Raw genomic sequence first — 27,930 nt, forward strand, 5'->3', positions numbered from 1 at the left:
CTCTGTTATTCCTGCACACCCATAACCGTGGTATCTGTGCACGATTAGCATGGGTCACGTGGTGTTTCTCTCCTGTGACTCTGCGCATGTGTAAATCACCCCTGGCAAGATCCTCACCAAAGTCTGAACGCTCTCGACCTCCAGCACAGGCCTCTCCCATTTGAGATGAAGGAGCAGCAGTAGTAGGCTGTTATCCCCATGTAGCAGAGGCATGTGGCACCCAGCTATGCACTGCTCAGAGACTTGTGCCCAAGTGGCCCCCATGACTCCAGCAGGGATTCTGGAAGTGGGGGAGGGCAGGCTCCTGGTTCCATACCCACCTCTGCCACTGACTCTCCATGTGACCTCGGGCAAGTCACCTTCCCCCTCCCAGCCTCCCCCTGCCCCTTTAAGAGAAGCCTCAGCCCGCTGCTGCGACACCTTCAACAAGGGTCGCTCAGCTCTCCCCGCGCATGCGCACCGGCCCAAACAGACTGACGAGCCGCGAGCCATTAAGAGCCCCCCGAACCAGGCGTTGTTCAGCGCATGCGCCGCATCCACCTGCGTACTCTCGTGCCGCTCTCAATCGGAGCTCGCTTGAGCTTCCCGGTTACCGTCCCCGGAAGTGACGTGACGTCCCATCTGGTCCGTTCCGGCGGCGGCTCCTCAGAAACTGTCCCTCCCCCCCGGGGAGAGGTGAGGGCTGCAGGCCTGGGGGCGGGAAGGGGGATATGGGGGAGGGGGTGTTTATCTGGAGGCGGGGACTGGGGCCCGGGGGCCGATGGGGAGGTCTGGGGGAGGGGTCAGGGGAGGGTTCTGGGGGCGATGGGGAGGGGTCGGGAGACGTGGGGAGGGGTCTGGGGGCGATGGGGAGGGCTGAGGAGGGGTCAGGGAGACGGAGGGGTCTGGGGGCGATGGGGAAGGGGTCGGGGAGGGTCTGGGGGCGATGGGGGAGGGCTGGGGATCCCGGGGTGCGCTGGGGAGGGACACATGGTTTCTGGAGGCAGGGGGTTGGGTAGCCAGGGGAGGGATGAGCTGGGGAAGGGGCATGGAAGGCTCTGGGAGGCAAGAACCAAGAAGTGGGACGGGGGCTGGAGTGGGGGACATAAGGGTGGAACTGGTTGAGTGGTAGAAGCATAAGAGGTGGCTCTGGGGTGGGGGGGCTGAAAGATGCGAGATGGCTTAAGAGAGTCAGTGGAAAGAGGGCCGGGAGCAAGGGATGATGGGGGTAGAGCCAGGAGCCCTGGTGAGAAGATGACCTTGGGGAGCCAAGGGAGCTGGAGATAGGGGTTGAGGTGAGAGCTGGGGAGCTAGAAGATGGTGGCAGGGGGGCAGCCGGAGCCATGGGACCAGGGGGTAAGCAGGAGAGTCAGGAAAGTACACCTCTGCCCCGATATAACGCTGTCCTTGGGAGCCAAAATATCTTGCTGCGTTATAGGTGAAACCGCATTATCTCAGATTTACTTTGATACGCCAGAGTGCGCAGCCCCGCCCCCCAGAGCACTGTTATACCGCGTTATATCCAAATTCATGTTATATCGGCGTAGAGGTGTGATGAGAAGGTGTCTGGAGCCAGGAAGTGGCAAAGGAAATGGGATGGCATAGGGGAAAGACAGGAGTTGTGGGAAGGAGGGATGGCTGTGTGGCTGGAGGAGCTGCAGCCAGTGGATGTTGTGTGGGGGAACTGGGGGCAGGGATCTAGATGCCGTTGTGATCCATGTTATCTACATGGATGGATGTATGGGGAGCAGTCTTGGGTTATTTTCATGTACGTAGGCTTGGGGTACTGGATGCCAACAGAGGGATTATGTTATCTTTTTCTCTCTGGTTAGGCAAGTAGAACTTGCGTTAGCATGGGAGTGAGCCCAGCAGTGTCTCAGATGGCTATGACAGGGACTGGTGGGGGTTATTAGGGGTGGTGAGGTGTAAACTTTGAAAATTCAGAAGGCTTGGAGAATTTGTCCAAACTGAAATTTTATCTGTTTTAGGGCCCCTCAGCCCCCTAATTCATTTACAACCACTTCCAGCAACCCCAAATTTAGATACTTTGATTTAAAGGTTCTGTATAAACAAAAGAAAATTACCTGGAAAAACTAGCTTTGTGTTCCTGCTTCCCCCCTCTGTTGCTGGTGTATTGGAAGCAGCATTCTGAATAGTCGTATTCAGTGTAGCTTCTTGCTTCGAGAAGAAGGCTTGATATTTGAAATGATGTTGAACATTTTATTGATTCCATCTAAATGTTCAGTCAACTCAAGCACCACTTCATGTGCACCTGTTGGGGATAGATCACTTGACAATTACCAGTTCTGTTCATTCCCTCTGGGGCACCTGGCATTGGCCACTGTTGGAAGACAGGATACTGGGCTAGATGGACCTCTGGTTTGACCCAGTATGACCTTTCTTATGTTCATATGCTTATGAGGTCTTGTGCTGTAGTCAGGAGAGTATAGTGGTAAAATACATGTGCTATGGCTTACAGAGTGTGTGAGGAAAACCTTGAAACCTTGCATGTTGTCTCATATTTCTTTATTGCTTTAGTTTTAGCAAAAATGGATTCTCCGGAAGTAACAGAGTTGCAGCAAGAAGTGATGGAGGAGTTGGGGATCTCTATGGAAGAGCTCCAGCAATTCATTGATGAGGAGCTGGAGAAGTTCGAGTGTGTGAAGCAGCGGAAACAGCAGCTGGAAGAGCTGGAAAAGAGCGTGGAACAGAAAGAAGCAGAAGTTGCATATGTCGACCAGCTCTTTGATGATGCTTCAAGGTGGGCATGCTTGCAGTGGCAGCTTTGTGTTGAACAGTGAGCTAGTGGAGGTAGCAAGGAGCATGCTGGAACAGGGAATTGGGTCTCAGGGCTTGTCTACACTACCCACCGGATCGGCGTGCAGTGATGGATCCAGTGGGGGTTGATTTGTTGCGTCTAGTCTAGTACACATGCGATAGATCAACCACTGACGACTCTCCTGTTGACACTGGTACTCCAACAGAATGAGGAGCGTAAGCAAGTCGATGGGAGAGCATCAGCTGTCGACTTACCACAGTGAAGATACCGTGGTAAGTAAATCTAAGTACATCAACTTTAGCAACGCTATTCACGTAGCTGAAGTTGTGTATCTTAGATCAACCCCACGCAGTAGTGTAGACAAGCCCTCAGGTTCTGTTTCCATCTCTACCATTGATTTTCAGTGTGATGTGTGGGCAGGTTTTCGGAAGTGTTCACTAAGTTTGTGTGGGTTGGTACCTGTTTGTGTGTATGTCGTGCAAAGCCACATTCTGTTGTGGCTTTGAGTCCTTCAGGTTAAAGTTTGTCCAACCCCTAATTATGGTTTGTTTACTGAGGTGAAGTCACAGTTCTGCTTAGAGCTAGTGATAGCAGCAACTGCTGAGTAGCCCCTTAATGTAGCAGGTGCTGCTGTGCAAAACCTTCTCCTCCTTCTGGGAGGGGTGGGGTACAGCTGTACTCATCTTGGAGCTTTCTCTGTGCCCCTCTTTTCCCCCAATACGCTGCAGAGCCATTGGTAAATGCGAGATACTGGTAAAAGATCTCTACTTCAAGCTGGGCCTTCAGTATCGTGAGAGCAGCTCTGAAGATGAGGACTCAGCTTCCAAGCCCACGGAAGTGATCGAAATCCCAGATGAGGATGACGACGATGTTATGAGTATTGATTCGGGTTGGAAGCACAGTTCAGTGTTCCATGTGACATTGGGGAGTGGGTTGGTGAAGGGTAGGGGAAATGAAAATGTATCCCTGGAAAGAATACGAAGGGGAATGGGGAATTGGTGAAGGAGCATCCTCAAGAATGGGCCACCTTTCCTCAGGCTGGGGAGGACCAGATGGAGACTCCCATGGAGTCTGTGGGAGGTGTAATAAAGAGTGGTACTTGCGAAGTCAGTGCATTTGTTCCCTGAATTGAAAGGAGTTAAATTGGGAAGCTGTCAAATGACACTCGTCTCCCCATTCTGCTGTCTTAGGAGTCGTGCAGATAAGCTGCATCCAGCACTCAACAGCCAGAAGGGCTAGTTAACCCATCCCAAAGCACAGCGTTTTTGTGGGGAAGAAGAAGGGTGAAATGGGAGGGGGTCCTGGGGAATCCCCTCGCCTCAAAAAATGAGGCAAAATTTGGGTCATGGGCTGAGCTCCTGAGCACTCACAGCTCCCACTGAAATCACTGGGTGCTGTACGTGCTCAGGATGTGGCCCTTAGTTATCCTGAGTTTCTGTTTACAAGGGCTTCCTGTTTGAAGAGGGATGGTTAATGGTATAAAGCCTCAGTTTTGAAACAGCCGGACTTCTTGGAACTACACGTTTTAACCCTAGAAGGATGGGCATGGCCCTCCAGTCAGTCTTGGGTATATAAAATGAGTTCCATTAAGATTACTGTGCATGTATTTCTTGGGAGAGTCCTTATAAGTAAAGACTCTGGATGACTTGCATAGATTTTAAACGTTCCATAGCTCTTAAGAGTTAAGGCCTGTCCAGGTATTCCACCCCTAAACTTTCCCTTGCCTGTTGACCCCAACACTTGTGTGCCAATTATCTCTCTGTATTGGTGCCTTTCGCCTCAGAGGTGGCTGCATTTCATCAGAACTGTGAAGCTTGTCTTAAGTGGCCCCCTCCAACGACCAATGTAAATCTTTGGCTTAACAGAGTCGATCTTCTAATAAATGTGTAAAAGAATTATATTCTAAATTATATTTCTCCTTGGGAATGGATGTTTTCCTCTGCCCCCTTCCATTTGCTTTGGTGTCTTGGCAGGAGGAGGTTGTGGTCTGATTTAAACTCCTGTCCAGCATCAGTTCCAAGCTTTGAGTGCTTTTTCTGTTTTCTTTCATTTAAATATAGGTGATGCAAGTAACCGAATCTCAAAGGATCAGACGCTGGTGAGTTGGAAAAGACTTGTGTTGTGATGTGCTCTTGTATTACAAGTAGCGGTCAGGGTGCTGGTGTGCTAGGCGCTGTGCAAACATTAAAAAAGGTACTCCTTGCTCTGGAGAGCTGCCAATCTTAAATTTTGTTGAGCTTCTTCATGCTTCCTTGACAAACTTGTAGGACAAATAAATCATGTTGAAGTTGCAACTTCTCAAAAAAAAATAATTTTGTATTGAAAAGTGTCTTCATTTCTACCTCCTTCTTCCCTCCCTGTAGCTTCGAGAAGCCATGGCTGCGATGAGGAAGTCTGCCCAAGATGTTCAGAAATTTATGGAAGCTGTTAACAAAAAAACAAATGCCCAGGACCTGCAAAAAGGTGTGTTTGTATGTGAGGGAGTGAGAGGGCAGTTCCATTAGTGGCTTAGCCATGTGCCCAGGCTATTTATCTCAACCAAAGACAGGTCACTGCTGTTCTGAGATAGAAAGTGATTGGGAGGATTGCAGTATTCCATCGCTAGGATGTTACAGAAAGACCATTGTCTCTTCTCCGCTACTTGTCTGCTTGAAGAAACTATCAGGTGGTTTGTGCCCCAAGTTTAGGTTTTGTCTCTTGACAATCTTTTCCAAACCCTCATAGTAATAGCAACGTTTTCGTAACACTGTGTTTTTGTTAAAGGGCTTAGTTTGCACCTAGCCCTCAGGGTTTGCCACCCAAACATCGCTGAGCGGGAGCGTGAGAACCTGAAAGTGAAACTAACTAGCTTAGGCTGAGTGAAATAGCATCAGTGATGGAAAGCTAATGAGGTTTCTGGCTTGTCCAGCTCTAAGCTGAAGTGGTTTTTAGTTACATAGGTAAGAAATTTGGTTTGAAAAATGATTTCTGACTTATCTTTTGTTCTCTCCTGGGCAGACGGGCTGTCCTCTCCACCGAGCTCTGTTGGCGTGTCCCAGCAGGTGAGCTCTGCACTTGCAGGGGGTGACCTCAGCAATGACGGTGACCTGGTGGTTGGTATGCGTATCCTAGGCAAGAAGAGGACGAAGACGTGGCACAAAGGAATTTTGATTGCAATCCAGGCAGTAGGTGAGTGAGACCCACAGTCTTGGCTGTAGACTAGCCAGCGATGTCTCGAGGTGAATGCAGCATGCCAAGCGTCATTGTGAATTTCGTGACCAACATGTGCTAGATTTGCAGTTTTCTGTGCGCAGAACAAGTACGGCAAGGGGAGTAGCAGTGCAGCTTACTGCCCTGTGGCCTTGTCAGCTAGATTTGGACTACCATGTTATTTGACTTGCAGTGGGGCCTGGCTTTGAACTTGCTACCTACAGCTTAAATGCTATCTTAAGGTTTTGTGCTGCTGCATGTCACCGTATCTGAGCTCTCCATATCCTTAGGGCCACCCTGTCTTTCCTTCACATTAAGAGTTTCAATGCATAGTCCTTTGCTCTCCTCACCAGCTATGGATCAGAGCAGCCTGTTTCGGGTGAAAATGAGTCTAAAGATCAGTGCCAGTCCACTGGTTATTTAATCTTTTCTTGTTGCTAATACCTGATGTTGAGGACCGTGCCTGAACCTTCCGTTTTAGCATAGCTTAGCTCAGGGTTGGTCAGACTCTGGAATATTTTAAGAACTTCTGCCGTCTCAAGGACACAACTATGCTGTTAGGAACATAGGAATTACTATAACAGACCAGAATAGTCGTCCATCTATTCACGGGATCTGTCTCTGATACTGACCAGCTGCTTCAGAGGAAGGTGTAAGAAACCTTGCAGGAGGCAAATGTGGGATAATCCGTCCTCAGGGAAAGTTTCTTCCTGACCCCCATTGGAGGTTGTTTTATATTCTGAAGTAGAAGGGTTTATATTTTCCCCAAACTTCTATTTAGTTTTTACTACTGGAACTGTTCCTACAGTTGAGTTAACAGTAGTAATGGAATAACATTGTGTGCTCAGATATTTGCAAAAGCACTTGGAGGTAACATGGGCTCTTTGTTTAAAACAGAGGAGTTTCGTCAAGATTTCCTGCATTCTAGTCCCAGTTTTATCACAGAGTGGATAGTGGGGCAAATTTTATCTCCTCACGTTGTGTCGGCTTCTCCCCTGTGTAAAAGGGCATAATGCTTGTGTGTCTCACTGGGATGCCAAGGTTGAATGTCTAGGTGCTTTCATATCATTGGATGAAAAGATGCTGGATAAGTGCAAAATCTTCTAACTGGGAATGATAAATGATGTGGTCTTGCTAGTAATCTTCTGAATTAAACTCCTCTTAAGTGTTTCTATCTTGGATCATAGACTTGAGTGGATGTTTTTGCTGGAAGATATGCTTTAGTTCAAAGGGTAATTAATACAGGGAAGTTCTATGATTGTGTTTTATGCAGGAAGTCAGCCTGGGTGATTATAAAGCCAGAAGCGACCATTGCAATCTAATCTGAGGTTCTTTTTGGTAGTGGGATCTCAGCGTGAAGTGACGTGATTCTCAATGACCGTAGCCCTCTTTAAAATGCCTTTCAGGTGCTGGTAAGAAGTTCAAAGTGAAATTCGACAACAAAGGGAAGAGTTTGCTTTCTGGCAATCACATTGCGTATGACTATCATCCCTCTGCTGAGAAACTCTACGTCGGAAGCCGGGTCGTGGCCAAATACAAGGATGGGAATCAAGTCTGGCTCTACGCTGGTATTGTGGCCGAAACACCAAACATGAAGAATAAACTGAGGTATTAAACAACCTCCTCCATAGTGGTGGTCCCAGTCTCAGGGGCAGGTATATGTAGAATAGTAAGACTATAGGGAAGTTGAGGCTGGGTCTCAGATTCTAAACCTTGTGAATTTGGGTGAACCAGTTTTTTAGTGAAGTGATTTGGATCTTTGATGCTTAATAGCCTGAAGAGCGTTCCCATTCCACTAATCATACAGTCAGAATTCCTATTCTGTGTGCAACTTTCTTCTGAGATAGTCAAATCGCACCTGCTAATGCCATGACCCTCCTGCTACAGGGTCGAGGAGTTGGGGTATGTCTACACTACAACTACAACAAAGTATGTTCTTAACTCAGGTTAGCTAACCCAGGTTAACTAGCAGTGAAGGCTTGGCAAGTCAGCTTTTAACTCGGGTTAGTTGCCAGAGTCCAACCCTATGCTCCCTATAAACCTTAATTTGATCAGCTAAGATGAGTTGCCGTGTCTTCAGTGTTGGTTTTTAACCCAGGTTAGCTAACCCAAGTTAAGAACACACCTTTTTCCAGTGTAGACATATACCCTTGGTCTCCGCTCAGCCCAAAGCAACTGTTGCCCTAAAACACTATGATGAGAAATATAGGCCATGGGCGTATTAATGACCAGCAGCATTACCCGTATCCCTTCCCTTGATAAGCCCTTAAGGAAAAGAGATTTTAGGCCTAAAACAGGGGACACAAATCTACATCTAACTAGGCAGGGTTCTTTCTTCCAAATATAGTTTAGGCTGAATCTTCCTTAGAGAAGATTAATAATCAAACATGACTCTGTCATAAATTCCTGATGGTGTTAACCTGTGTGCAACAAATAGTTAACTACCTAAAATTAACTGCGTTCAGAGGCTGCATTGCAAATACAACTTATTTTATAGGTGATCAGTGATCTCTTTGTGATATAACTTCAACTAGATGCTGTTGTCCTAAAACTGTTGTGTAGTGTTACTGTTTACCATTAAACAGCTACCACGTTCCACTCTATAAATCCATAGCCCCTGTCATCTCAATACCCCCTGTCCCCAGGAAAAAGTGATTCCAGGGATTTGTTCCTGTTAGTTTCTGTTGGGGTGGGAGGGGAGGAGAACAATTTCTAACTGCCCCTCTGCTTACCTGAACTGCCTAGAAAATAAACTCCTCCCTCCTGGGTGCATGCTCTGGTTAGAGATGGGATGCCACTCAGGGGCCATTGATCTGTTGTGTAGTACACGCTCTGATGTCAGTGTTCCAAGGGTGCAGAGGTGCTGCTAGGGGGTGCTTTTTGCCTCTGGGGAGTAAGCCCTGTCTGTGGGAACGGCTCCAACTGCGGCTTCTTCTGCTCTTGGCCCTTGTGGTTTGGGGCAGAGAGCTTTGTACTGCCAAATAGGAGGGTGGATCCACTCTCTGCCGTGCTCACATCCAAGGCTGGGCAAAAGTCCTGGCTGGGACCCCTGCCCTGCTGTTGCTCCTCACTGCTGGGGAATCTTTGGGGCCTCGCTGAAGGAAGCGCTGCTTCTCCTTTCCTCACCCCCTGAGGCTAAATGGGAAGGAATCCATTGTGCTGTGATGGTGTGATATCCCCACTGCTGTCCTGATCCATGGTGAGGAAGTGGAAGTATCGGCTAACTTTGATTGCAATCTCTCTCGGGCAGATGCCATCTCTTTGTTCTGTCTCTGTACAGTGCCTAGCCATGACTTGGGCTCTGAGGCACTACGGTAATACAAACATTCTGTGGGTGAGGGGTCTTCAGCTGCATTCATGAGCACTACTCTCATCACGTAAGGCAGCTTCATAGCCGTATTAAATACATGGCTCCTTTGCCACACTTTTAATTCCAGGTTCCTGATCTTCTTCGATGATGGCTATGCTTCTTACGTCACTCAATCGGAGCTGTACCCGATCTGCAGGCCACGTGAGTTCTCTGTTTGCACGCTCCTGTGCTTTGCTAGGGCTCTAGCTGGGTTCTGTCCTAGCGTTGGAATTAAACACATTGCCTGGAAAGATTTGCTGTGCACAAGAAGTTGCAGAGCGTAACAATCAAATTATTACTAGGGCTGTCAAGCGATTAAAAAAATTAATCTTGATTCATCGCACTGTTAAATAATAATAGAATACCATTTATTTAAATATTTTTGGATGTTTTCTACCTTTTCAAATATATTGATTTCAGTTACAACACAGAATACAAAATGTACAGGGCTCACTTTATATTTTTTTGATTACAAGTATTTGCACTACAGTAATTGCTCTATTATGATCCTTCGTTGTCTTTTAGACTGTCTTTGTTGTCTTGTCTGTTTAACATAAAATCCATCTGGAATATCACCAGAGAGGCTGCAGAGAAGGTCTTTGTAAAAGCCTTCTCCCCTTTTTTCTTTCCTAATAGTAAAGAAGACCTGGGAAGACATAGAAGACATTTCCTGTCGTGATTTCATAGAGGAGTACATCAGTGCCTACCCAAACCGTCCCATGGTATTGCTGAAGAGCGGCCAGCTGATTAAAACAGAATGGGAAGGGACCTGGTGGAAATCCAGAGTGGAGGAAGTGGATGGCAGTCTGGTCAAAATCCTCTTCCTGGTATGAAAGCATCCCCTACCCCTGGAATGGGGGAAGCTTGGGTTTATTTGAGGACTTCCCTTCTCCAGTAGGTCAGGCCAGACAAAATGAGCTTCCTTGCCATGGAAAGTGAATTAAAAGGTGCATTGGTTACTGACCACCGTTGGAAATGGGATATAGGATTAAATGGGCCTCAGCTCTAATCCAGGCTGGCAGTTCCTCTGTTCTGCATGGAACATGGTCCGATAGCTGTAGGTTGACTTGGAGATGCCACCTGAGAGACTTTTTTGTTTAAAATGAGAGCAGGTCAAATTTTCCAAAGCACCCAAGTCGCGTTTTCAAAAATGACTTCGGCTCCTAGGTCACGTAGATGCTCCTAAAAATGCCTCATTTTTAGGCTCAGTATAGGAGAGATGTGTGTGTTCAAATTGAAATAGATAAACACTAGTTTTGTTTCTTATTTAACCGTCTATGGGAAGTTTTTTTGCTTTGGCTTCTTTCTGACTGTAAACTCCTCCCAGCGGCCACCTGAATCCAAACATAAGAGCACTGTGCTAGTGTGAGAAAACTGGTGTGAAACTGACCAGAAGCTTAAGTGATAGTCTTGCTGTCCTAGTACAGAAAGTAAACACTATTGTTCCCCACCCCTCCCTCTGCTTAACTCCCTTCCCTGATGCCCTGTCTCTTTCCATGCTTATCTCGGTCTTGTGTGGCCTTCATAGTATGTGAAATCCTGATAAACACTAACCAATTTATCCTTCAACCACCTTTTAAGGCAACAAAGTCTTATTCTTGAAACTGAGACGCAGGGAGTTGACTTGCTCAGTATCCACCAAGGAGTTGGTGGCAGAGCTGGAAACAGAATCTAGTTCTCCTGAGTACCAATCCAGTGCCTTACCTGCAAGGCCATCATTTAAATGAAAACGCCTACTCCTCCCCTTCAGAATGCAATCCTTACTCCCCCAACCTTATTGTATCTTTTGCCAGCTTTGCCATCTTCTACCTTTCCTTTGCACGAGTCTCCCTCCCTTGCTAGCTGTAAAAAGCTCACTCTCTCTGTTCTGTATTGTACATGCAGTGCCTCTAGGGCGCACGCTCTTCTGCACGCTTTTGACACACTTGTCCTGTTGTGTGATTCAGAGCACACTTAGTGCTCTATGATTTTTAAATTCTAAGTTTTAATACACTGTGGAAATAGTGTAACATTAATACACTTTTGTATGTATACTTCAAATCTTGACGTCACCTTAAACACACACACTTCTTGTCTTGAATCTCAGACAGATGCTGTGAGTGTTACAATATTCTCTCTTTGCCACAGGATGACAAACGCTGTGAATGGATTTACCGCGGTTCCACACGGCTGGAGCCTATGTTCAGCATGAAAACCTCCACGGCCTCCACTCTGGAAAAGAAACAAGGAGGGCAGATGAGGACTCGTCCCAATGTTGGTATGTCACTCCCCCAAGTGTCTGTCTCAGGGTATGAACCTAAACTGCTTTCTCAGGCAGGACTCCTATGGAAGCATTGACCAAATCAGAGCTACAAGATTGGCCCATCATTCACTAGTTTAAAGCCTTGGCAAGGAAATCAGTTGCATTAAGAGTCCAGTCTGTTGGAGATAATTGGCAACACCGGTGTCTTGCAGCTCTAGAAAATGGGATTCTTGCTGTCTTAACTTTGCTAACGTGGACTTAACCTTTCTTGAGTCTACACGTCTCCCACTAGCTGCAGTGTTGCTATTTGCTAGATGTTCAGTGCTGTGGTTGTCGGCCTGAAGTCTTTCCAAAGAATAGATTTGATTGTTTAACAATCTGTTCTTCAGAATTCAATTACGTATTTTTCTGTGAGCGGTAACTGGAATCTACCGATATCATGTAGTTAGTTAATTCACAAATCTTTGGCTGAAGTAGAGATTCTCTCTTCCACCAGGTGCTGTGAGGAGCAAAGGGCCCGTAGTACAGTACACACAAGAATTAACAGGAACCAGCACCCAGTTTAAACCTATAGAACAAATCCAAGCAATGTCTGTAGCTGCACCGTCTGTTTCCCCACAGCCTGCTGAGATGGAGTAAGTATCTTATTAATTCTCTGCTTTCTCTCTCTGCTGCACCAAATAGCTCCAGCTCTTAGTTGTTCCTGGCTCCATCCCTTCTTGTGGGAAGGAGTCTTCTGGTGTGGGTTTCTTCCATCACTTGGCTTATTTCTTGGTTGCACAATTGTTTAAATTCCAATGTGGGGAGGCTGATGGATGAGTATCTTGGGGCGGGGAGGCTGACAGCACAGTACCCATTGAGCAAAGCTTCTTGTCCTTATTCAATCCTAATGCTTCACACTTGATGTATTTCCAAGTTACAAAGTTTGTTGCTTCTCTGAATTACTCCCTCATGTCACGATCCAGGCATTGGCCCCCCGCTGCTTTGCATTCCTCAACTTGGACTGACGGGCTCATGGACCTCACTGACTTACAAGGCACTGAGAATTCAGAATCATTGGTTGGTCTTGATGGTCACGGACCAGACCTGATCAGGCCAATCTCCAACAAAATCCAACACGCACCTTTCGCCGCAAGAGGCACGAGTTGGACGCTGTCAGAGGCACATCCTAGTGCCGGAGGAGGACTTGACGAAGGAGCGAAGCAGCATTGCAGTGGAGATTGTGGGTTGGAGAATGCAACATTTCCTGAGCATGTGTGTTGGGACTTCAAGATAAACTTCCTAGGAGAAAAAGATACTGTCCCTGTTCACTTTTGTCACCACTGTGGATTTCCCATCAGAATTTATGGACGCATGATACCCTGCCTACATGTCTTCTGCTGCAACTGTGCCGCTTTGCATGGGGAAAAGGGAGCTAAGAAGTGCCCAAGTTGTAGTGAACCAGTGCAGCAAGTTGAGCGTTATACACGAGATTCTTTCCAGACGTAGCAGCATGCAAGTAACACAGTCTGTGCCGCTGCCTACAGCCCCGAATGCCAGTGTAACACAAAACCTTCTGTCCTGAACATGGTGGCCAACTAGTGAATCCACACCACTCTAACCTTAACGCTTTCCCAAGGCTTGTGGATCCAAGCTGTAGTTTCATTCCTCCTCTTCACAGCCAAGGTGAGAGTCCTACTCCCAAGTGGTGTCCTCTCCACCTTGAAGAACGCAGAGTTTGGCTTCTCATTCTCCGCTCCCAGGGCCACATCCTCAGAATGAGATCGGGACTTCTTTGCTGCCATTAAAGTAACTTGAACTGAGGAGGCTACAGGAATGATAAACAGCAGCACAGACTGATAGTCTGTTACACTAAACTGCAGGATAAAGGCTCCCTCTAGCTGTCCGAGCTGCACTCTTCTGTTATAGAACAGTCATTGCAGTGGCTGCAAGACACTCTGGGATCTTAAATCTTTTTTATTTATTTATTTTTAAAGATCCTGTCTTCAAAGCACATAGTTGCAGATAAGTGGCTCGGACTACAGCTGTTGTTCTAAGCCCCTTTGCCTTTAGTGTGGCAAACTGCTGCAAAGACGATAGCTTCTAGTATAAACTAAAAACAGACTCCGTACTTCGAGTATTACTGCTGCTCAAAGGGACGTGGTTGGGTTAAAAATCCTACTCGTAAAGACTTTTAAGATTATGATTAAGATTATTAAAACTGAAAAAAAACCGGCATCTTTGCTGTGGTGTCTTGTGTACTCCTAGTTCACTGATGTTGCCTGGTCTTATTTTGATTTCTAGTTTTTCACTTTCAGGTTCTTGTGCAATGCCACAGTGTTGGGATTGCAAGTGCTGCAGGGTAACAGTCTCTTCTGCAAGCTGTTTTCCCCTGGATTTGTGTGTTCGCAAACATTTCTCTTGGTCCTGGATTTTAGAACTTGTTTTATGTAAATGTAGCCCCTCTGCCCCCTTCCCCCCCCAGTGTTTGACATACAATGGTTGGTTTCACGTGTGGTGTCTTCCGTCAGTCGGTGTGTAATTTGGATTGGAAACTACCATCATCTCTGCAAAGAATGAGACTGAATCACGCTCTTCTGAGCGCCCGGCATCTTCCAGTACAGATGTTCTACTTCACTCAGCAGTTGGGCTTCCCTTTTGTAATTGATTCACACAGCTCAGTCTAGAGAGGAGACCTATATTCCCCTCACTCTTGCTGCTAGCTGAGATGGTAAGGAGAGCATTACAACTGGGACACTTTTTAATTTCTCACTGATGCTGAAAAGTGCCACCAATACAGATCCCAAGGGTTCTGCTTTGTTTCTGCCAGCCCAGGGATCTTTGGCTGTCCAGGTTTCTCCGAAACGCCTGAAATTAGTGTAAGATTCTCAAGCGCCCACCCCGCTCCCCAGAAATCCCCTGTATGCCAACAGCATTTCTAAAAAGTAGTTTTTATAGTCAACCTGGGATCCCTATAGTGTACATATCCTATTGGGTTGAACAGATAATATCACACAGAAAATCTTTGCTTGAGTTTTGTTTCTGACAGGCAGCAGTGGGCTGAGCTCTGCCGTGGGGTGAGCAGGATCACGAATTTTCATAGTGTTTGAGGTGCCAAGTTCTGTTTGTTAACCCCTGCCACTCACGTGAGCATCTGGCCTTGAAATCGTGCATCGTTCTTCTTCCTTTGTATAGAAGCCCCGAAAGTCAGCTGGCTCAGTCCAGAAAGCAAGTGGCCAAGAAAAGCACGTCCTTCCGTCCTGGCTCTGTCGGGTCTGGGCACTCTTCGCCGGCTTCTCCTGTCCTAAGTGAAACTCCTCCCATGGGAAAAGCTGCAGTGAACCAGCAGTATCGGTAAGCAAGCTCTAGTCTCGTTTGCCTTTAACATGCATGCTGCAGAATCCCTAGGCTCGTGCATATTTGACATGGGACTGCTGTTTGTGCAGCGCCTAGTGCAGGGGTGGCCAACCTGAGCCTGAGAAGGAGCCAGAATTTACCAATGTACGTTGCCAAAGAGCCACAGTAATACGGCAGCAGCCCCCTATCAGCTCCCCCCTGACCCGTACCCAGCTCCCAGCACCTCCTGCCCACCGGCAGCCCCACTGATCAGCACCTCCCGCTCCCTCCCCACACCACCTGATCGCCTGTTTCATGGCGTGCAGGAGGCTCTGGAGGGGGAGGAGCGAGGGCACGGCAGGCTCAGGGGAGGGGGTGGGAAGGGGGGGAATGGGGGCAGGGCCAGGGCCCGAGCAGTGAGCACCCCCCCTGGGCACATTGGAAAGTTGGCACCTGTAGCTCCAGCTCCGGAGTCGGTTCCTATACAAGGAGCCGCGTACACCGCCCCCCCCCGCTAGAAGGCGGGAATCGGGATCCATGCGTGGGACCGCATTACCATGACTACCAATGTAAATATTTACACTTGGGAGCCATGGCCGTGACCACGTTCTAAAAGAATCCGCGCTATATCGGCGCGCGTTCCAGCGAGGGTCTGCTGCATTCACTTCTGGAGAGCCGCATGTGGCTCCGTTGGCCACTCCTAGCCTAGTACGTTAGGCTCCTGGTCCATGCCCAAGGCTCTTAAGTGCCGTGGTAATCCGAATAATGAAAAGCCCTGGTCGCTCTTTACGATGGTGCAGGTGGACTAGGCAGCTCCCAGTATAGAGTTGAAAATCTTGTCCATCCTCAGCCACCGTAGGGTCATCCCCCTATTCCCTGTGGCTTTTTGCTCAGTGTAGTCAGTGGTGCTTCCCTTGTGAGCCTGTCTGACGGTGTCTCTGAGGAGGGCTTCATGTGCCAAATCAAGCTGTTGGTGCTGCTTTTCTCCGGGGGGAGGATCCTTAGTGTATCTTATTTGCTGTCCCTCTCTCCCCAGTGGAAGCTATTCCAGTGGCCAGCCAGGCAGCAGCGCAGTGCAGCCATTCCACGGCATGATGGACCGGGTGCCCAATGAGCCCTCATACCGGGCCCCGATGGAGAAGCTCTTTTACCTGCCCCACGTCTGCAGCTACGCCTGCCTGTCGCGGGTCCGCCCCATCCGGAGCGACCAGTACCGCAGCAAGAACCCCCTCCTCATCCCGCTTCTCTACGACTTCCGGCGCATGACCGCCCGCCGCCGCGTCAACCGCAAGATGGGCTTCCACGTCATCTACAAGACGCCGTGCGGGCTGTGCCTGCGCACCATGCAGGAGATCGAGCGCTACATCTTCGAGACGGACTGCGACTTCCTCTTCCTGGAGATGTTCTGCCTAGACCCCTACGTGCTGGTGGACCGCAAGTTCCAGCCCTACAAGCCCTTCTACTACATTGCAGACATCACCAAAGGCAAGGAGGACGTGCCGCTGTCCTGTGTCAACGAGATAGACACCACCCCTCCTCCGCAGGTGGCGTACAGCAAGGAGCGCATCCCGGGGAAAGGAGTCTACATCAACACCGGCTGGGAGTTCCTCGTGGGCTGCGACTGTAAAGATGGCTGCAGAGACAAGTAGGTGACTCTGCAATTCCTCACGTCTCTGGGCCACACACTGAGGAAAGGCTCTGCAAATAGGCCTTGCTGCGTGGCCTGAATGTTACCAGCTCCTGGCTTGGTTACACGTAGTATGTGGGTGGTGGTAAGGAGGCAAATCTCAGAGGCCCGGGGCTCCCTATGGAGAACACTGATTGCAGTTCTAGGGTACTTGGCTTGATCCTCCAACTGACTGCAGCAGCAGAGGGGATGCTTTATATATAATAAGTGTGGCAGCAGCACTGCTGTCAGAAAGTTGAGACTTAAGTTACTGTTTCTCAGCCGATTCCCAGGTATTCTAAAATCCACCTCTTTATTCCAATTGTCTCAAAAATTGTTTCCCCTTGTGCGAGTGCAGGTTAGGGTTGGAGGCCGCTTGAGTGTGGGGTTCCCACGATCCAGCCCACAATAGCATTTTGTTTGTTTTCATTTCTTTTGCATGTACCAAAGTCTCAGATTCTGGCTCTGATCTCACTGCCTCAGGATTGCTCTTGGCTAGCATCCTGCATCCCCTGCTCCTTGGGGAAGCAGTGTTAAATGTTTGGGGTAAACGTTGGCTCTGCAGTGTGGCTCAAGTCATCTGTGCATGTGCAGCAGGACAGGAGCTCTGTTGCAAGCCAATGTTTGATGGTAACCTGCCATCAGAGTAAGTGGCGGGGCTGTGGCACCGTTTACTGAGAGTCCCAAATGTTCAGCCCCCCTCACATGTATGTGACTTGAAAGTTGTGACTTCTCTCAAACCTGGTGTAAAATCAATCTTTGCGGGGGGATTTGTGACTTCAGATCTAAATGCGCCTGCCACCAGCTGACAGTCCAAGCAACAGGCTGCACCCCCGGTGGGCAGATCAACCCCAATTCTGGCTACCAGCACAAGAGGCTGGAGGAGTGCCTCCCCACAGGGTGAGTAGAGTGGCACTGTGCTTTCCTTACGCTGGATTTCTGAGACCAGTATGGTCACGAGCTAGGTGCACCCATCGGAACTCCTGGGTTCTGTTCCTGGCTCTTCCGCTAACTCCTGGCATTGGACAAGACACATCTGACTCTCATCACTGTAGTCATCGAGTACCTCACAGTTTTTAATGTAGTTTTTCTCAGCCAAAAAAACCAACCCCAGAAGTAGGGCACAACCTAATTCCTATTTTACAGATGGGGAAACTGAGGCACGGGCTTACGTGATTTGCACCTAGCCTCACAAGAAATCTGTGATGAAACAGGGAATTGAAGCTGGGTCTCCCGAATCCCAGACTAGTGTCATAACCAGTGCACCATCCTGCCCGCCAGAAACTTCCCTATAGTGCAATTCTTCCTGTCATGTGTTGTTGCAAAATGAACTTCGCCGTAAAGCACTTTGAGCACCTCTGATTAGACTGTACAAGCCCAAGGTATTGCTAAGGCTCCATGGCAAATTGGTCCTAGACACGGCACCAGGGAGGGGTTCAGCATCTGTGGCAGTCAAATGCAGCCGGCTGGATATTCTGTAACCTGCTCAGATTCATTGCAGAGCTGAATGCAGTAGCTGTCTGTCACATTGCTAAATGCTCTAAGGGAAGGCACTCAGGTACCATGGTGATGGGCACAGTAGAACAGTTGCTAAATTGTAGTGGACCGACAAGTCAATTGCAGTTGAGGTTTATTTTTATAGTAATGCTGCCCCTGAAATCTCAACCTACGGCTGATTTATTTATTGGTATTAGTAACACAAATGCATTGGAGAAAGCAGGGGGCTTCTGCACCAAAGTAATTTATGCATTATTTCATTCTACGGCGGTTCAGCCTTATTCTGGGGGGTGTCTCAAATCCCCCAGTACGTCACTAGAAATCACTCACATCTTATGGCAAGCGATTTACTTTCAGAGACAGGGTTATGTCTGGACTTCTGTCCACCTCTACCTCTAATAGGGATAGGTCCAGTGCTCTTCACCTGTGAATGGGGGAGGGATAGTTCAGTGGTTTGAGCATTGGCCTGCTAAACCCAGGGTTGAGAGTTCAATCCTTGAGGGGGCCATTTAGGGGTCTGGGGCAAAAATCTGTCTGAGGATTGGTCCTGCTTTGAGCTGGGGGTTGGACTAGATACCTCCTGAGGTCCCTTCGAACCCTGATATTCTAAAACAGTCCTCAGCGGGTTTTTAATCGGTTTCTGTAACAAGCATGACCAATGCTATGTGCCCTCTACAGCTGAAAGCTGGGATTTCCCCACTTGTCAAAATACGACATCTACAAAACCCAGGCAGTGCTAAAGTAACATGGCAAGATTCAAATGCAAACCAGGCAAACGGAGTGTCCTGGCCTCAACTCTGGTGGTGTTTTAAGAGCTCAGGCTGGGCTTTGAAACTTGCAGCGATAACCATCTGCTTTCCCTTTCCCAGAGTCTATGAGTGTAACAAGAGATGCAAATGCAACACGAACATGTGCACCAATCGCTTGGTACAACACGGACTCCAAGTCAGACTCCAGCTATTCAAGACTCAGAACAAAGGCTGGGGAATCCGCTGCCTTGACGATATTGCCAAGGGCTCTTTCGTCTGCATCTATGCAGGTACAGCTGCCATGGCACGGTGGTACTGAATATCCACCTGGAAGTCCTTTGGTTAAAATGAGGCATGACTAACACCGATCTCTCTCTTATGAAATGTCTGCTCCTACTAGACGGCGCTGCTATTGCCAACAGTCCCAGAAATCAAATACTAAACTATCCTTTCTTAAACCAAACAAATATTTATATAAAATGGTACCGGCCTTAGGTTTTCTTTTTACAAAACTTCAGACTCTTAACAGAATTGTCACAAACCTCCTCGCGTGCATGTTCAACTCATTTAAGGATGCACTGCAATTTAAGCCCTGCTTTTCCCCGTAAACAAGGAAATACAGAAACCACGGTGACTGCGGTGCCAGTATTGAGAAGTGAAGCATTTGCCAAGAGCGAAAGCTTCCCTTGTGGCGTTCATTCAGCAGCTCCCTGCTTCCTGTTTGTTTAAACAATCTAGCACTGGGTAGCCAATAATTGAGTGTTGATGTTGCCTCCGTGCTAGTTTCTTTGTTCTTGGCCTACATGAGTCCAGATATCGTAGCCAGTAGAGAGACTGGACACTCTGGCTAATCAGTCCTCTCTTCCGAGAGTCCCTGGCTGGGTAGGGCTGTCATGCAGTCATTAAAGTGCAGCAAAACAAAGAAAGTGCCTAAAACAGGGTTCTCCTTGCTGGCGTGACCTGCCGGAGAAGCTCCACACTAGGGCTGATTGGAAATGCTGCCTCAGAGCCCGCACTCTCTATGGGCTGTACTGTATTTCCCTTGACACACCATGGTCTCTCCTCTTGCTTGCACTTGCATTGTGGGAGATGTAGTTCCTCTGGGGTCCCGGCCCGTAGAGGAGAATGGGGACCTGAAGGTCTGGAACTACAGCTCCCATGGTGGCATTTCAGATGGAAAGTTTTCTTTCCGTTTTCTGGTATTGGGCTTTTTAACAAAGTTGAATTTTTCCAGATACTTTTTTTCCCCCCACTTAAATTGTTGAGTCAAAACCCAATTATCCAATGAAAAATAGCTTCAGTGGAAAACGCTCCACCGGCCTTAGTCAGCTGCTGTTATACTTCCTGCTCTCTGATTTGGGGGTCAACCAGGCTCCGCTCAAGCCCACCAAGCTGTTTTATCCCCCCTTGATTAGCCACAGGCGTCGCATGCTTTGTTTTCAGAGCACAGCTTGGGTGTAGGCCCAGGCCTGGTTCCTTTGGAAGGGGTAACACACCCACTAAAGTTCATGCCGCGCTCGTTTTCTAGGGAAAATCCTGACGGACGACTTTGCCGACAAAGAAGGGCTGGAGATGGGGGACGAGTATTTCGCCAACCTGGATCACATTGAGAGCGTGGAGAACTTCAAGGAGGGCTACGAAAGCGATGCCAAGTGCTCCTCCGACAGCAGCGGCGTGGACCTGAAGGACGAAGAGGAAGAGAACACCGGCACCGAGGAGCAGGAGGAGTCCAACGAGGACAGCTCCGACGACAACTTCTGCAAGGACGAGGATTTCAGCACCAGCTCAGTGTGGCGCAGCTACGCCACCCGCCGGCAGACCCGGGGCCAGAAGGAGAACGGCCTGTCTGAGACAGCCTCCAAGGACTCCGGCCTCACCCGGCAGATCAGCCACGACGAGGTCGCCGTGGCCGCCGCCTGCAAACTGCCCGTGTCCGAGGAGACCTCCAAAAACAAAGTGGCCTCCTGGCTGAGCTCCAACAGCATGTCGGACAGCTTCCAGGACAACGATAGCGCCTCCTCGTTCAAGATGAACGAGGCCAGCGAGGTCAAGGCAGGCAAAGTAGAAGTCCTGGGTGACCGGGACAAGCCCTCCACCTCTGGGCTTGGGGGCAAGGAGGCCTTTGGCTTGGATGCCGACTCAAAGATGCAGAAGAAGGAGGTAAGTGGGAAGCTGTTGTGATGATTCTCTAAGTACATGGCGTTCCCCGTCACTGGGGAGATGGAGCATCATCACCCCTCTTTATAGATGAGGTGCAGAGAAGGGGAATGTCTGGACCAGCCATGCCACTAGAGCATTCCTGGATCCCAAGGCTGAGCTAATTACTTGGCTAAGCGGCCACGAACAGGAATGTAGCTGTCTAAAGGGTAGAAGCAGCGAGGGATTGGAGTGATCCAAGGGCTAGTAATTGAAGGAATGGGATGGCATTAAGAAAGGGAAAAATTAGGAGAAGATTGAACAGTGAGATCTGTTGGACTGGGGAACAGTCTCCTATGGGAAGTTGAAGTGTCATATTGTAAAATACTTAATCCCTGGAGGACAGATTTAAACCTGGGCTGAGCAGGGTGAGTGGACTTCATGGAAATGAGATTGAAAACTAAGCCCTTGTGGAAAGTCCCAGATGAAGGTATAGCCAGTGGAAACCAGTCCCCAGAGGAGTCTCTGTTCATAGCACCCGGGTCTTATGGCTAGGGGGTGACAGGACTGTACGTCTCTGAGACGCTAGATCTATATTCACGGAAAGCGAACTGCACCTTGCAGAAGAGGTGGTAACTGTCTCTTATGTTTTTCACTTTGCAGGAATCTGAAGAGCCAAACAAGCTGTCGATGTAAGTGTTGAAATATTTGAATTTGAGTGAAAGGTTGCAGCTTACCAGTGCGCTCTAGCCGCCTTTACTGCCGCAAGCACTGGCGTGTGTAGATGCCTCCCAGGTAGTTAGGCTGGCCTCCGGGTGCAGCCAGTGAGGGAGGTCCATGGTAGCCGACCGAAGGGGCCGGGAAAGCTGCTGCGTTACTGCCGAGGCTGGTGAAGCCCTTGCATGTTAGGCCATGGAACTGGACTGGCTAGACTAGCAAGTTACAGTCAGGTGTGACCGTCTCTTACCTGCTCCAGTTCTGTTAGAAGCCCTCCTGGGATCAGTGCATTGCCGAGGATCCCTAGGCAGGGTGGGGAGCTGGCTAGGATGCAGCGTGGGTGACTTGTTTTGTTTTTGCTCCCTCCAGGGCATCCGAGACAGGCAAGCTGTATGGCTATAATCCGAGCCCCATGAAACTCGAGGGGATCCGGAGGCCACCAAGCAAGACTATCATGCATCAGAGCAAAAGGCACTTGGCTCCTCCCCAGCAAGCAGCTGACGTAAGAATCATGCTTTAGGGCCTGATCTTTGAAGACTGGCCTGTGCCTTGCGGGTTTTTCGGTTTGCACTGCAGGTTGGCGTGAGGCCCTCTTTAAACTCAAGTCCTTTACACGCTCCAGCCTGATTAAGAGCCACCCCCGGTCCAGTGGATTATGATGGCTAGTTCCTTGGGGTTACGTCTTTCCAGGGTTTGCTTTGAATTGCAGGCACCTGTATTTGGGTTTTGAAGGCTCTGGCTCGCTATGGGAAAGCAGCTGCAGTGACTTGGTCTAAATGGGGTGAGAGACTCCGCTGTGGGGACTCTTGCGTGCGTGGGGTTCAGATGATTGCCAGAATTAGTGTTAAGAAGGAATTGTCCCCAGGGCACGTTGACAGGGATCATAGGTTTCCTTATGCCTTCCCCTAGGACACTGAGCATCTGTTGGGGTCAGATAGACCTACCCCATGTAGTGGATCTCTTGCCGTTCCAGCGAACGTGGATGGATCTTGGCGCCTCCTGGCTTATTTCTTTTTGTACGAGATTGTTCACTCCAGGTTGGGCAGACGATCACGTGTGTTCTGTGATCCTTAGCTCTTCATGTGTGTCATATAGTTCATACAACATTGGGCACTGACTTTTGGGGTCTTTTTTAATCAAAACACTTTCTGCATCATTGACCCCTAGTTGCAGAACATAAAGGCAGCTATTGTAAAAGTTGATTAAAGCAAAGTTCTGACCATTAGTGGTCATTAAAGAACTTTTCACTCAGCAAGGCACGGGGTGTTATCTCCCAGTGTTCTGGTCAAATCCCACCTTGGAGTTACTAACCAGCCTCTCAGATTTCCCCCTGCAGTTTCAACCTGACCATTATTCTTTTCCCATTTAATAAACTGTGGACTGTAGTGCTGCTTTGCGCTGTTAGCTGCATGTTTGGGTGACTAAAATCCTTCCTGTCCAAATAGTCTTCAAGCCAAAAGGTGCTATAGACATTTTTCTGAAGTCTCTAGGCCTGTTCATCAGGGTTCCTGGGTTCTGTTCCTGCCTTTTCCATGTGTGTATTTAAAATGACTTCCCCGGGGTATTGGAAGTTTTAATGAATGAAAGGGCTTTGATGGTTGCCGAAAGGCACAGTATTTAACCTCCGCTCCTTGGAGGAAGGAGAGTTCATACTCAGAGGCTTTAGCAGCATTCTGGAGAAGGTAAAAAGATGCTTTTGGCCTGCATTGCAGCCCCTCTGAGCCGTTGTTATACGTGCATGTTTACAGGATGTGCTGACGCTGTCAAGTAGCACGGACAGCGAGGGTGAGAATGGCCAGCCGGCGGCAGGACAAGCGCAGGGCAACACGAATGATAGTGATGACATCCAGACTATTTCCTCTGGCTCAGAGGAGGAGGACATCGACGATAAAAAGAATTCCTCTTCCGGTCTAGGTAGGTGCAGCCAGTGGCATTTTGCTAAGGAGTAATGGGATTGGAACAGGGAGCTCTGTACAGAGGGCAGATGCAGGAGGAGAAACTGTGTTCAGAAGCCACAGGAGGTGTTGATAACGTGATGCTAAATGTGTCTCTAGTGCCCTGGGCAGAATAACCGTATCTACATATTACACTGGTCCCAGTGCAGCCGACTGCAGACTAAATTCTGATCGAGGCCTCAAGTTTCTCAGAGTGACTGGTTTTGGGTGCCCAACTTGAGACACTTGAAAGGGACCCGACTTCAGATGGGTGCTCGGCCCTTCCCGAAAATCAGGCCCCTCTTAAGATACCTCACAATGGGCACCCAAAATTACTCCTCAGTCTGGAAACCTTTAGGCCTGAGATTCTGAAGAAAGAGCGATTCGTTTTCCTGTGGATTTCTGGGCACGGACTGGCGTTGAGTGGGGAGCCCAGGACTCCTGGGGCCCAGCTTCAGAGGGGATTCAGGATTTTGTCCCAGCTCTAGAAGCTGAATCCTGAATGGTCCATGAGTCTTGGCAGAAACAGGACAGCGCTGGTTGAGCAGGCAGCGCTGGTTGAGTTGAACTGATTTCAGCCCACCGGCTACCCACAGTAACGTCACTGCCGTAGACCTCTTTAAGGAAGTGAGAGGAAACCACGCGGTGATTGTCTCTCTGTTTTGGCAGGCCCCGTTAAAAGGCAAGTGGCAGTGAAGTCCACACGGGGTTTTGCCCTCAAATCGACTCACGGGATTGCCATAAAGTCGACCAACATGGCATCAGCTGACAAGGGGGAGAACATGCCAGTGCGCAAAAACACCCGCCAGTTTTACGACGGCGAAGAGTCCTGCTATATCATTGATGCCAAACTCGAAGGGAACCTCGGCCGTTACCTCAATGTGAGTTTCCTGTTCTTGCGCGCTCTCCCGGGCAGTGCTGCAGAGGGTGATGTGCGTGTCCCCTCTAGGAGCAGCAGCCGTGCTGTCTGGTTCTCGGCTTCTGTTTGATTTGCGCAAACGTTGCACAGGAGTTTCACTTCTCTTAGGTCTCCTTGTGAGTCCAAATCTAGCCTCAAGTGCAACTTCCCCCTTTGCTGAACTGCGAATTTCAGCCCTGTCCTGGGGGGTTTACTCGTCCTGGAGACCCGTGACTGCCAGTTCTGGGGGCTGTTCAGTCAACACCTGCTAGGAACTGACCTGAGTTCGGTGTCGCGTCAGACGTCCGTTACTGAGCTGTCCCAGTGCAGGGGGCTGGACTTGACTTCTCTTGGTCCCGCCCAGCCCTATATTTCTCTGATTTAAAGGTGGACGTTAACCTGAGGCTTTAACCTGCTTTAGGTTTGTACCGGATCCTGTTTGTCGCTCTGTGCTCGACTCCAGCCCAGCTTAGCAAGGAAGTGAAACCTGTCAAAGAAGCTGCTCCACAACCGAGCGTATTTGCTCTTGATACTGGGTGGGGGGTGGAAATGCAAGATTTGACGGTGGGATGCTAAGAGTGAAATACAAACACTACGGGCTCTCTATACATTACAAGCCAGAACATGATACAAAGGCCATTCCTTTGAGTAAATATCACTTTCTGTTAAATCTTGGGACTTATTCCATGTAGTGTGTGTGAACAGACAATCGTAAGCCCTATTTCAATGGGCTTAAATCTGATTCAGTGGCTTAATTAGCGAGCTACCTGTTTAAAACCACTGCAGCCCACAGTCTGCTTGTTCCCTGCCTGCCACAAGTGCCTGGTCACAAACTGGCTTCTCTTGTCCCTTTACAGCATAGCTGCAGCCCCAACCTGTTTGTGCAGAATGTCTTTGTGGACACGCATGATCTCCGTTTCCCCTGGGTTGCCTTCTTCGCTAGCAAGTAAGTGATCTGATGCTGCCCAGGCTGAGAAGTTTTGTTGGCGGTAGGGCTCCTGCTGGAGACACTGGGTGCTTTTTAGTTCCTGATGGTTCAGGTGGTTTAAAACTTCAAGGCCTCTTCAGAAGTTTTACTACTGGCTTATGCCGCGAGGATTCTAATGTGTCTTGTGACTAGCCCTGGGCTTGGGGAGTCAGGGCTTCTGGGTTCTCTTCCTAGCTCAGTCCCTGGCTTATTATGAGCTTGGGCAAGTGATTCGTGGAGAGACTTTCAAAGACAAGGTGCAGTTTAGACACCCAGCTGCCTTTGAAAGTCTGCGAGAGCAGAGCCCCACCTCCCATTTGTGCCCTTTGAAAGTCTCCCCCAGGGCCTGCCGCACCAGCTCTTGCCAAAGTAACTGGGAGCTGCAAGTTCTCAGCTCTTGGGCAGGGGAAAGTGCAGCCAGTTAATCGTTGGCGAAATTGCACCTTTCACAGGTTGTGAAGCTTAATCTCTCAAGTACTCCTGTGGCCTCCATTACTGTAGCACATGTGCACCTCAGCTCTTTAAGGAGGTAGAACAGGGCTTTTATGTCCCTTGTACAGGTGAGGACTGATGCCCAAAATGTCTGTCTGTGGCAGAACAGGGAATTGCACCAGGTCTCTTGGGTTGCAGGCTGGGTCTAACCACTAGACCGTCCTGCCTCAGCATCCTATAACGAAATGTACTGGACCAGCCTTCACTTTCTGTGGCTTTCCGGAGTCTTCCCAAAAAGAGCAAATGCAGCACCACTGTGGCACTCTGGCAGTAGCAGGGAAACCGTCTCAGTCCCTAGCCGCTGGCTACGCCGCCCTCTCCCCACCCACCTCTTTTGTCACATAGGCTGCTTCCGTGCAAAGCTTGTGAACTGCTTATCTTCCGTCGAGGCTGGTGGCGCTGCCAAGGCATGGATCTCGCTGATGAGCAAGCATAAGCTTTGCCCTGTGTCTGCTGGCAGAGATACACCACTTCCTTGGGAGCTACCCTAATCTCCCGGCCGCAAGGCCAGCAACTGCTTCTGCTAGCTCAGTAACACTCGTGCCTCCCTTCCTTCTCAGGAGGATCCGAGCCGGGACTGAGCTGACCTGGGATTATAACTACGAGGTGGGCAGCGTGGAGGGCAAGGAGCTCCTGTGCTGCTGTGGTGCTATCGAATGCCGAGGCAGGCTGCTCTGACCACGCTGGTGCCCGCCTCGTGAAGGACATGGGCTGCTGGCCCTGGATTCCCCAGGGCTCGTTATTCTGAGCCAGAAAAAGGTTGATTCTCAACCCCAGGCATTGTCCCTCCCCTCCCTGCACAACCCTTTGTCTGTGAGGGTGACATACTGTATTTCATCTCGAGCTGTTTCTAATTACACCCTGATTATTTGTAATTTTAGCTGTTACAAAGCTGGTTACGTAACTGGGAGCTGCCCCGTTCACTTGAAAATATGCCTACAGGTACACAGACCATAACACTATCAGGTGAACCTAGGGTAGCTTGGCTCTGTGCGTAGGGCTGAGACGGACAGTAATGTTCCCAGCGAGCGACTGACTCACCGCTCAGGCACTCAGCTAGCTGCTCAACTTAGTACCTGTCCTAGTGACAGCTCAATTCAAGCATGAAACACATGAGGCAGGCAGTACAGAAGGGTCCCCTGCTTCGCCATCCTCCAGCCAGCCTCTGTTGCACCCAAGTCTGCCATGTCAAATCCCCCATCCCCAAAAAACTAGGCAACTAGTTAGAATTGGTGCCCTCTTATTATCACTATTTCAACAAAGGGAAGCATTTCAGAGAGGCAGTGGTAGATCAGCCAATCCAGGAACCGTATTGGGATTTCCCTGGTGTATCGCTGAACATGCTGGTAAGGCCCTGGGGGAGTGAACCAAGGTTGGAGTTAAATCAAAATACTGAGGAGTTCAGAAGGGAGATGTCTGGCCTACTTTCTCTGACTTGGTCCTTTTGTAAAAAACAACCCTGGCTGCCATTGTAAGCAATAATCGATGCATTTCTTAAAAATAACCTGACCTCAAATCAGTGCCCCCACCCTGCAGTATAGCAGGAACATGAAAGTGGCTTGCGGCCTGCTTTTGGGAGAGCATCAAGACTGAGGCAGGCTGTGGGCAAACACGAGTGAGCACGTGGGATTTGCCTAGGAATTGGACTCTGGGAACAACACTCACTTGTTGGTTAGTGAACAAACCCAGGTCTTTAAGGCACTGCCAAAGCCCATTATGGCTCCAACTGTGTGAGGCTTCTATACAGCTGCGCCCAGATGATACAGACATGGAGGGAGTAAGATCAAACTTAACTGTAGCAAGGGGAGGCTGTACCTACCCCTGCTTATACAGTACTCAAAGCAGGCACGATGAACTCCGGCCCAGAACTCCTCTGACTTCAGGGGAGCTAGACCAACGCTGATACAAGGCAGTTACTTGCTGCAGCTGGAGTAGCCATGTTGATTGCAGGGTATGAGTGTGTCAAGGCAGGTGAGGTAATATTTGATGGGACCAACTTCTCTCACCCTGTCTAGCTAGAG

General features: G+C 49.1%; 1 protein-coding gene across 7 annotated transcripts; it reads left to right on the forward strand.

Moving 5' to 3' along the window:
• The first annotated feature begins 483 nt into the window (after positions 1-483).
• On the forward strand, positions 484-27,658 carry SETDB1 (SET domain bifurcated histone lysine methyltransferase 1). 7 transcript variants are annotated; one of them, XM_039512242.1, is made up of 22 exons: positions 484-624; positions 2,518-2,740; positions 3,487-3,659; positions 4,819-4,856; positions 5,122-5,221; positions 5,756-5,926; positions 7,354-7,555; positions 9,385-9,458; positions 9,933-10,123; positions 11,424-11,553; positions 12,035-12,173; positions 14,713-14,871; positions 15,890-16,498; positions 17,303-17,419; positions 18,886-19,055; positions 20,294-20,925; positions 21,565-21,593; positions 21,988-22,120; positions 23,367-23,532; positions 24,222-24,433; positions 25,308-25,396; positions 26,470-27,658. In XM_039512242.1, exons 2-22 carry the CDS (start codon positions 2,529-2,531, stop codon positions 26,585-26,587), a joined length of 3,864 nt encoding a protein of 1,287 aa, XP_039368176.1. In that variant the 5' UTR covers positions 484-624; positions 2,518-2,528; the 3' UTR covers positions 26,588-27,658. The 7 variants fall into 7 exon arrangements, with proteins under 7 accessions (XP_039368176.1, XP_039368177.1, XP_039368175.1 ...); XM_039512243.1 differs by having other exon boundaries at positions 489-675; positions 2,524-2,740; XM_039512241.1 differs by having other exon boundaries at positions 490-675.
• Positions 27,659-27,930: the final 272 nt, after the last annotated feature.

The sequence above is a fragment of the Mauremys reevesii genome, linkage group 24 (genome assembly GCF_016161935.1).
Source record: "Mauremys reevesii isolate NIE-2019 linkage group 24, ASM1616193v1, whole genome shotgun sequence".
NCBI classification, from domain to species: Eukaryota; Metazoa; Chordata; order Testudines; family Geoemydidae; genus Mauremys; species Mauremys reevesii.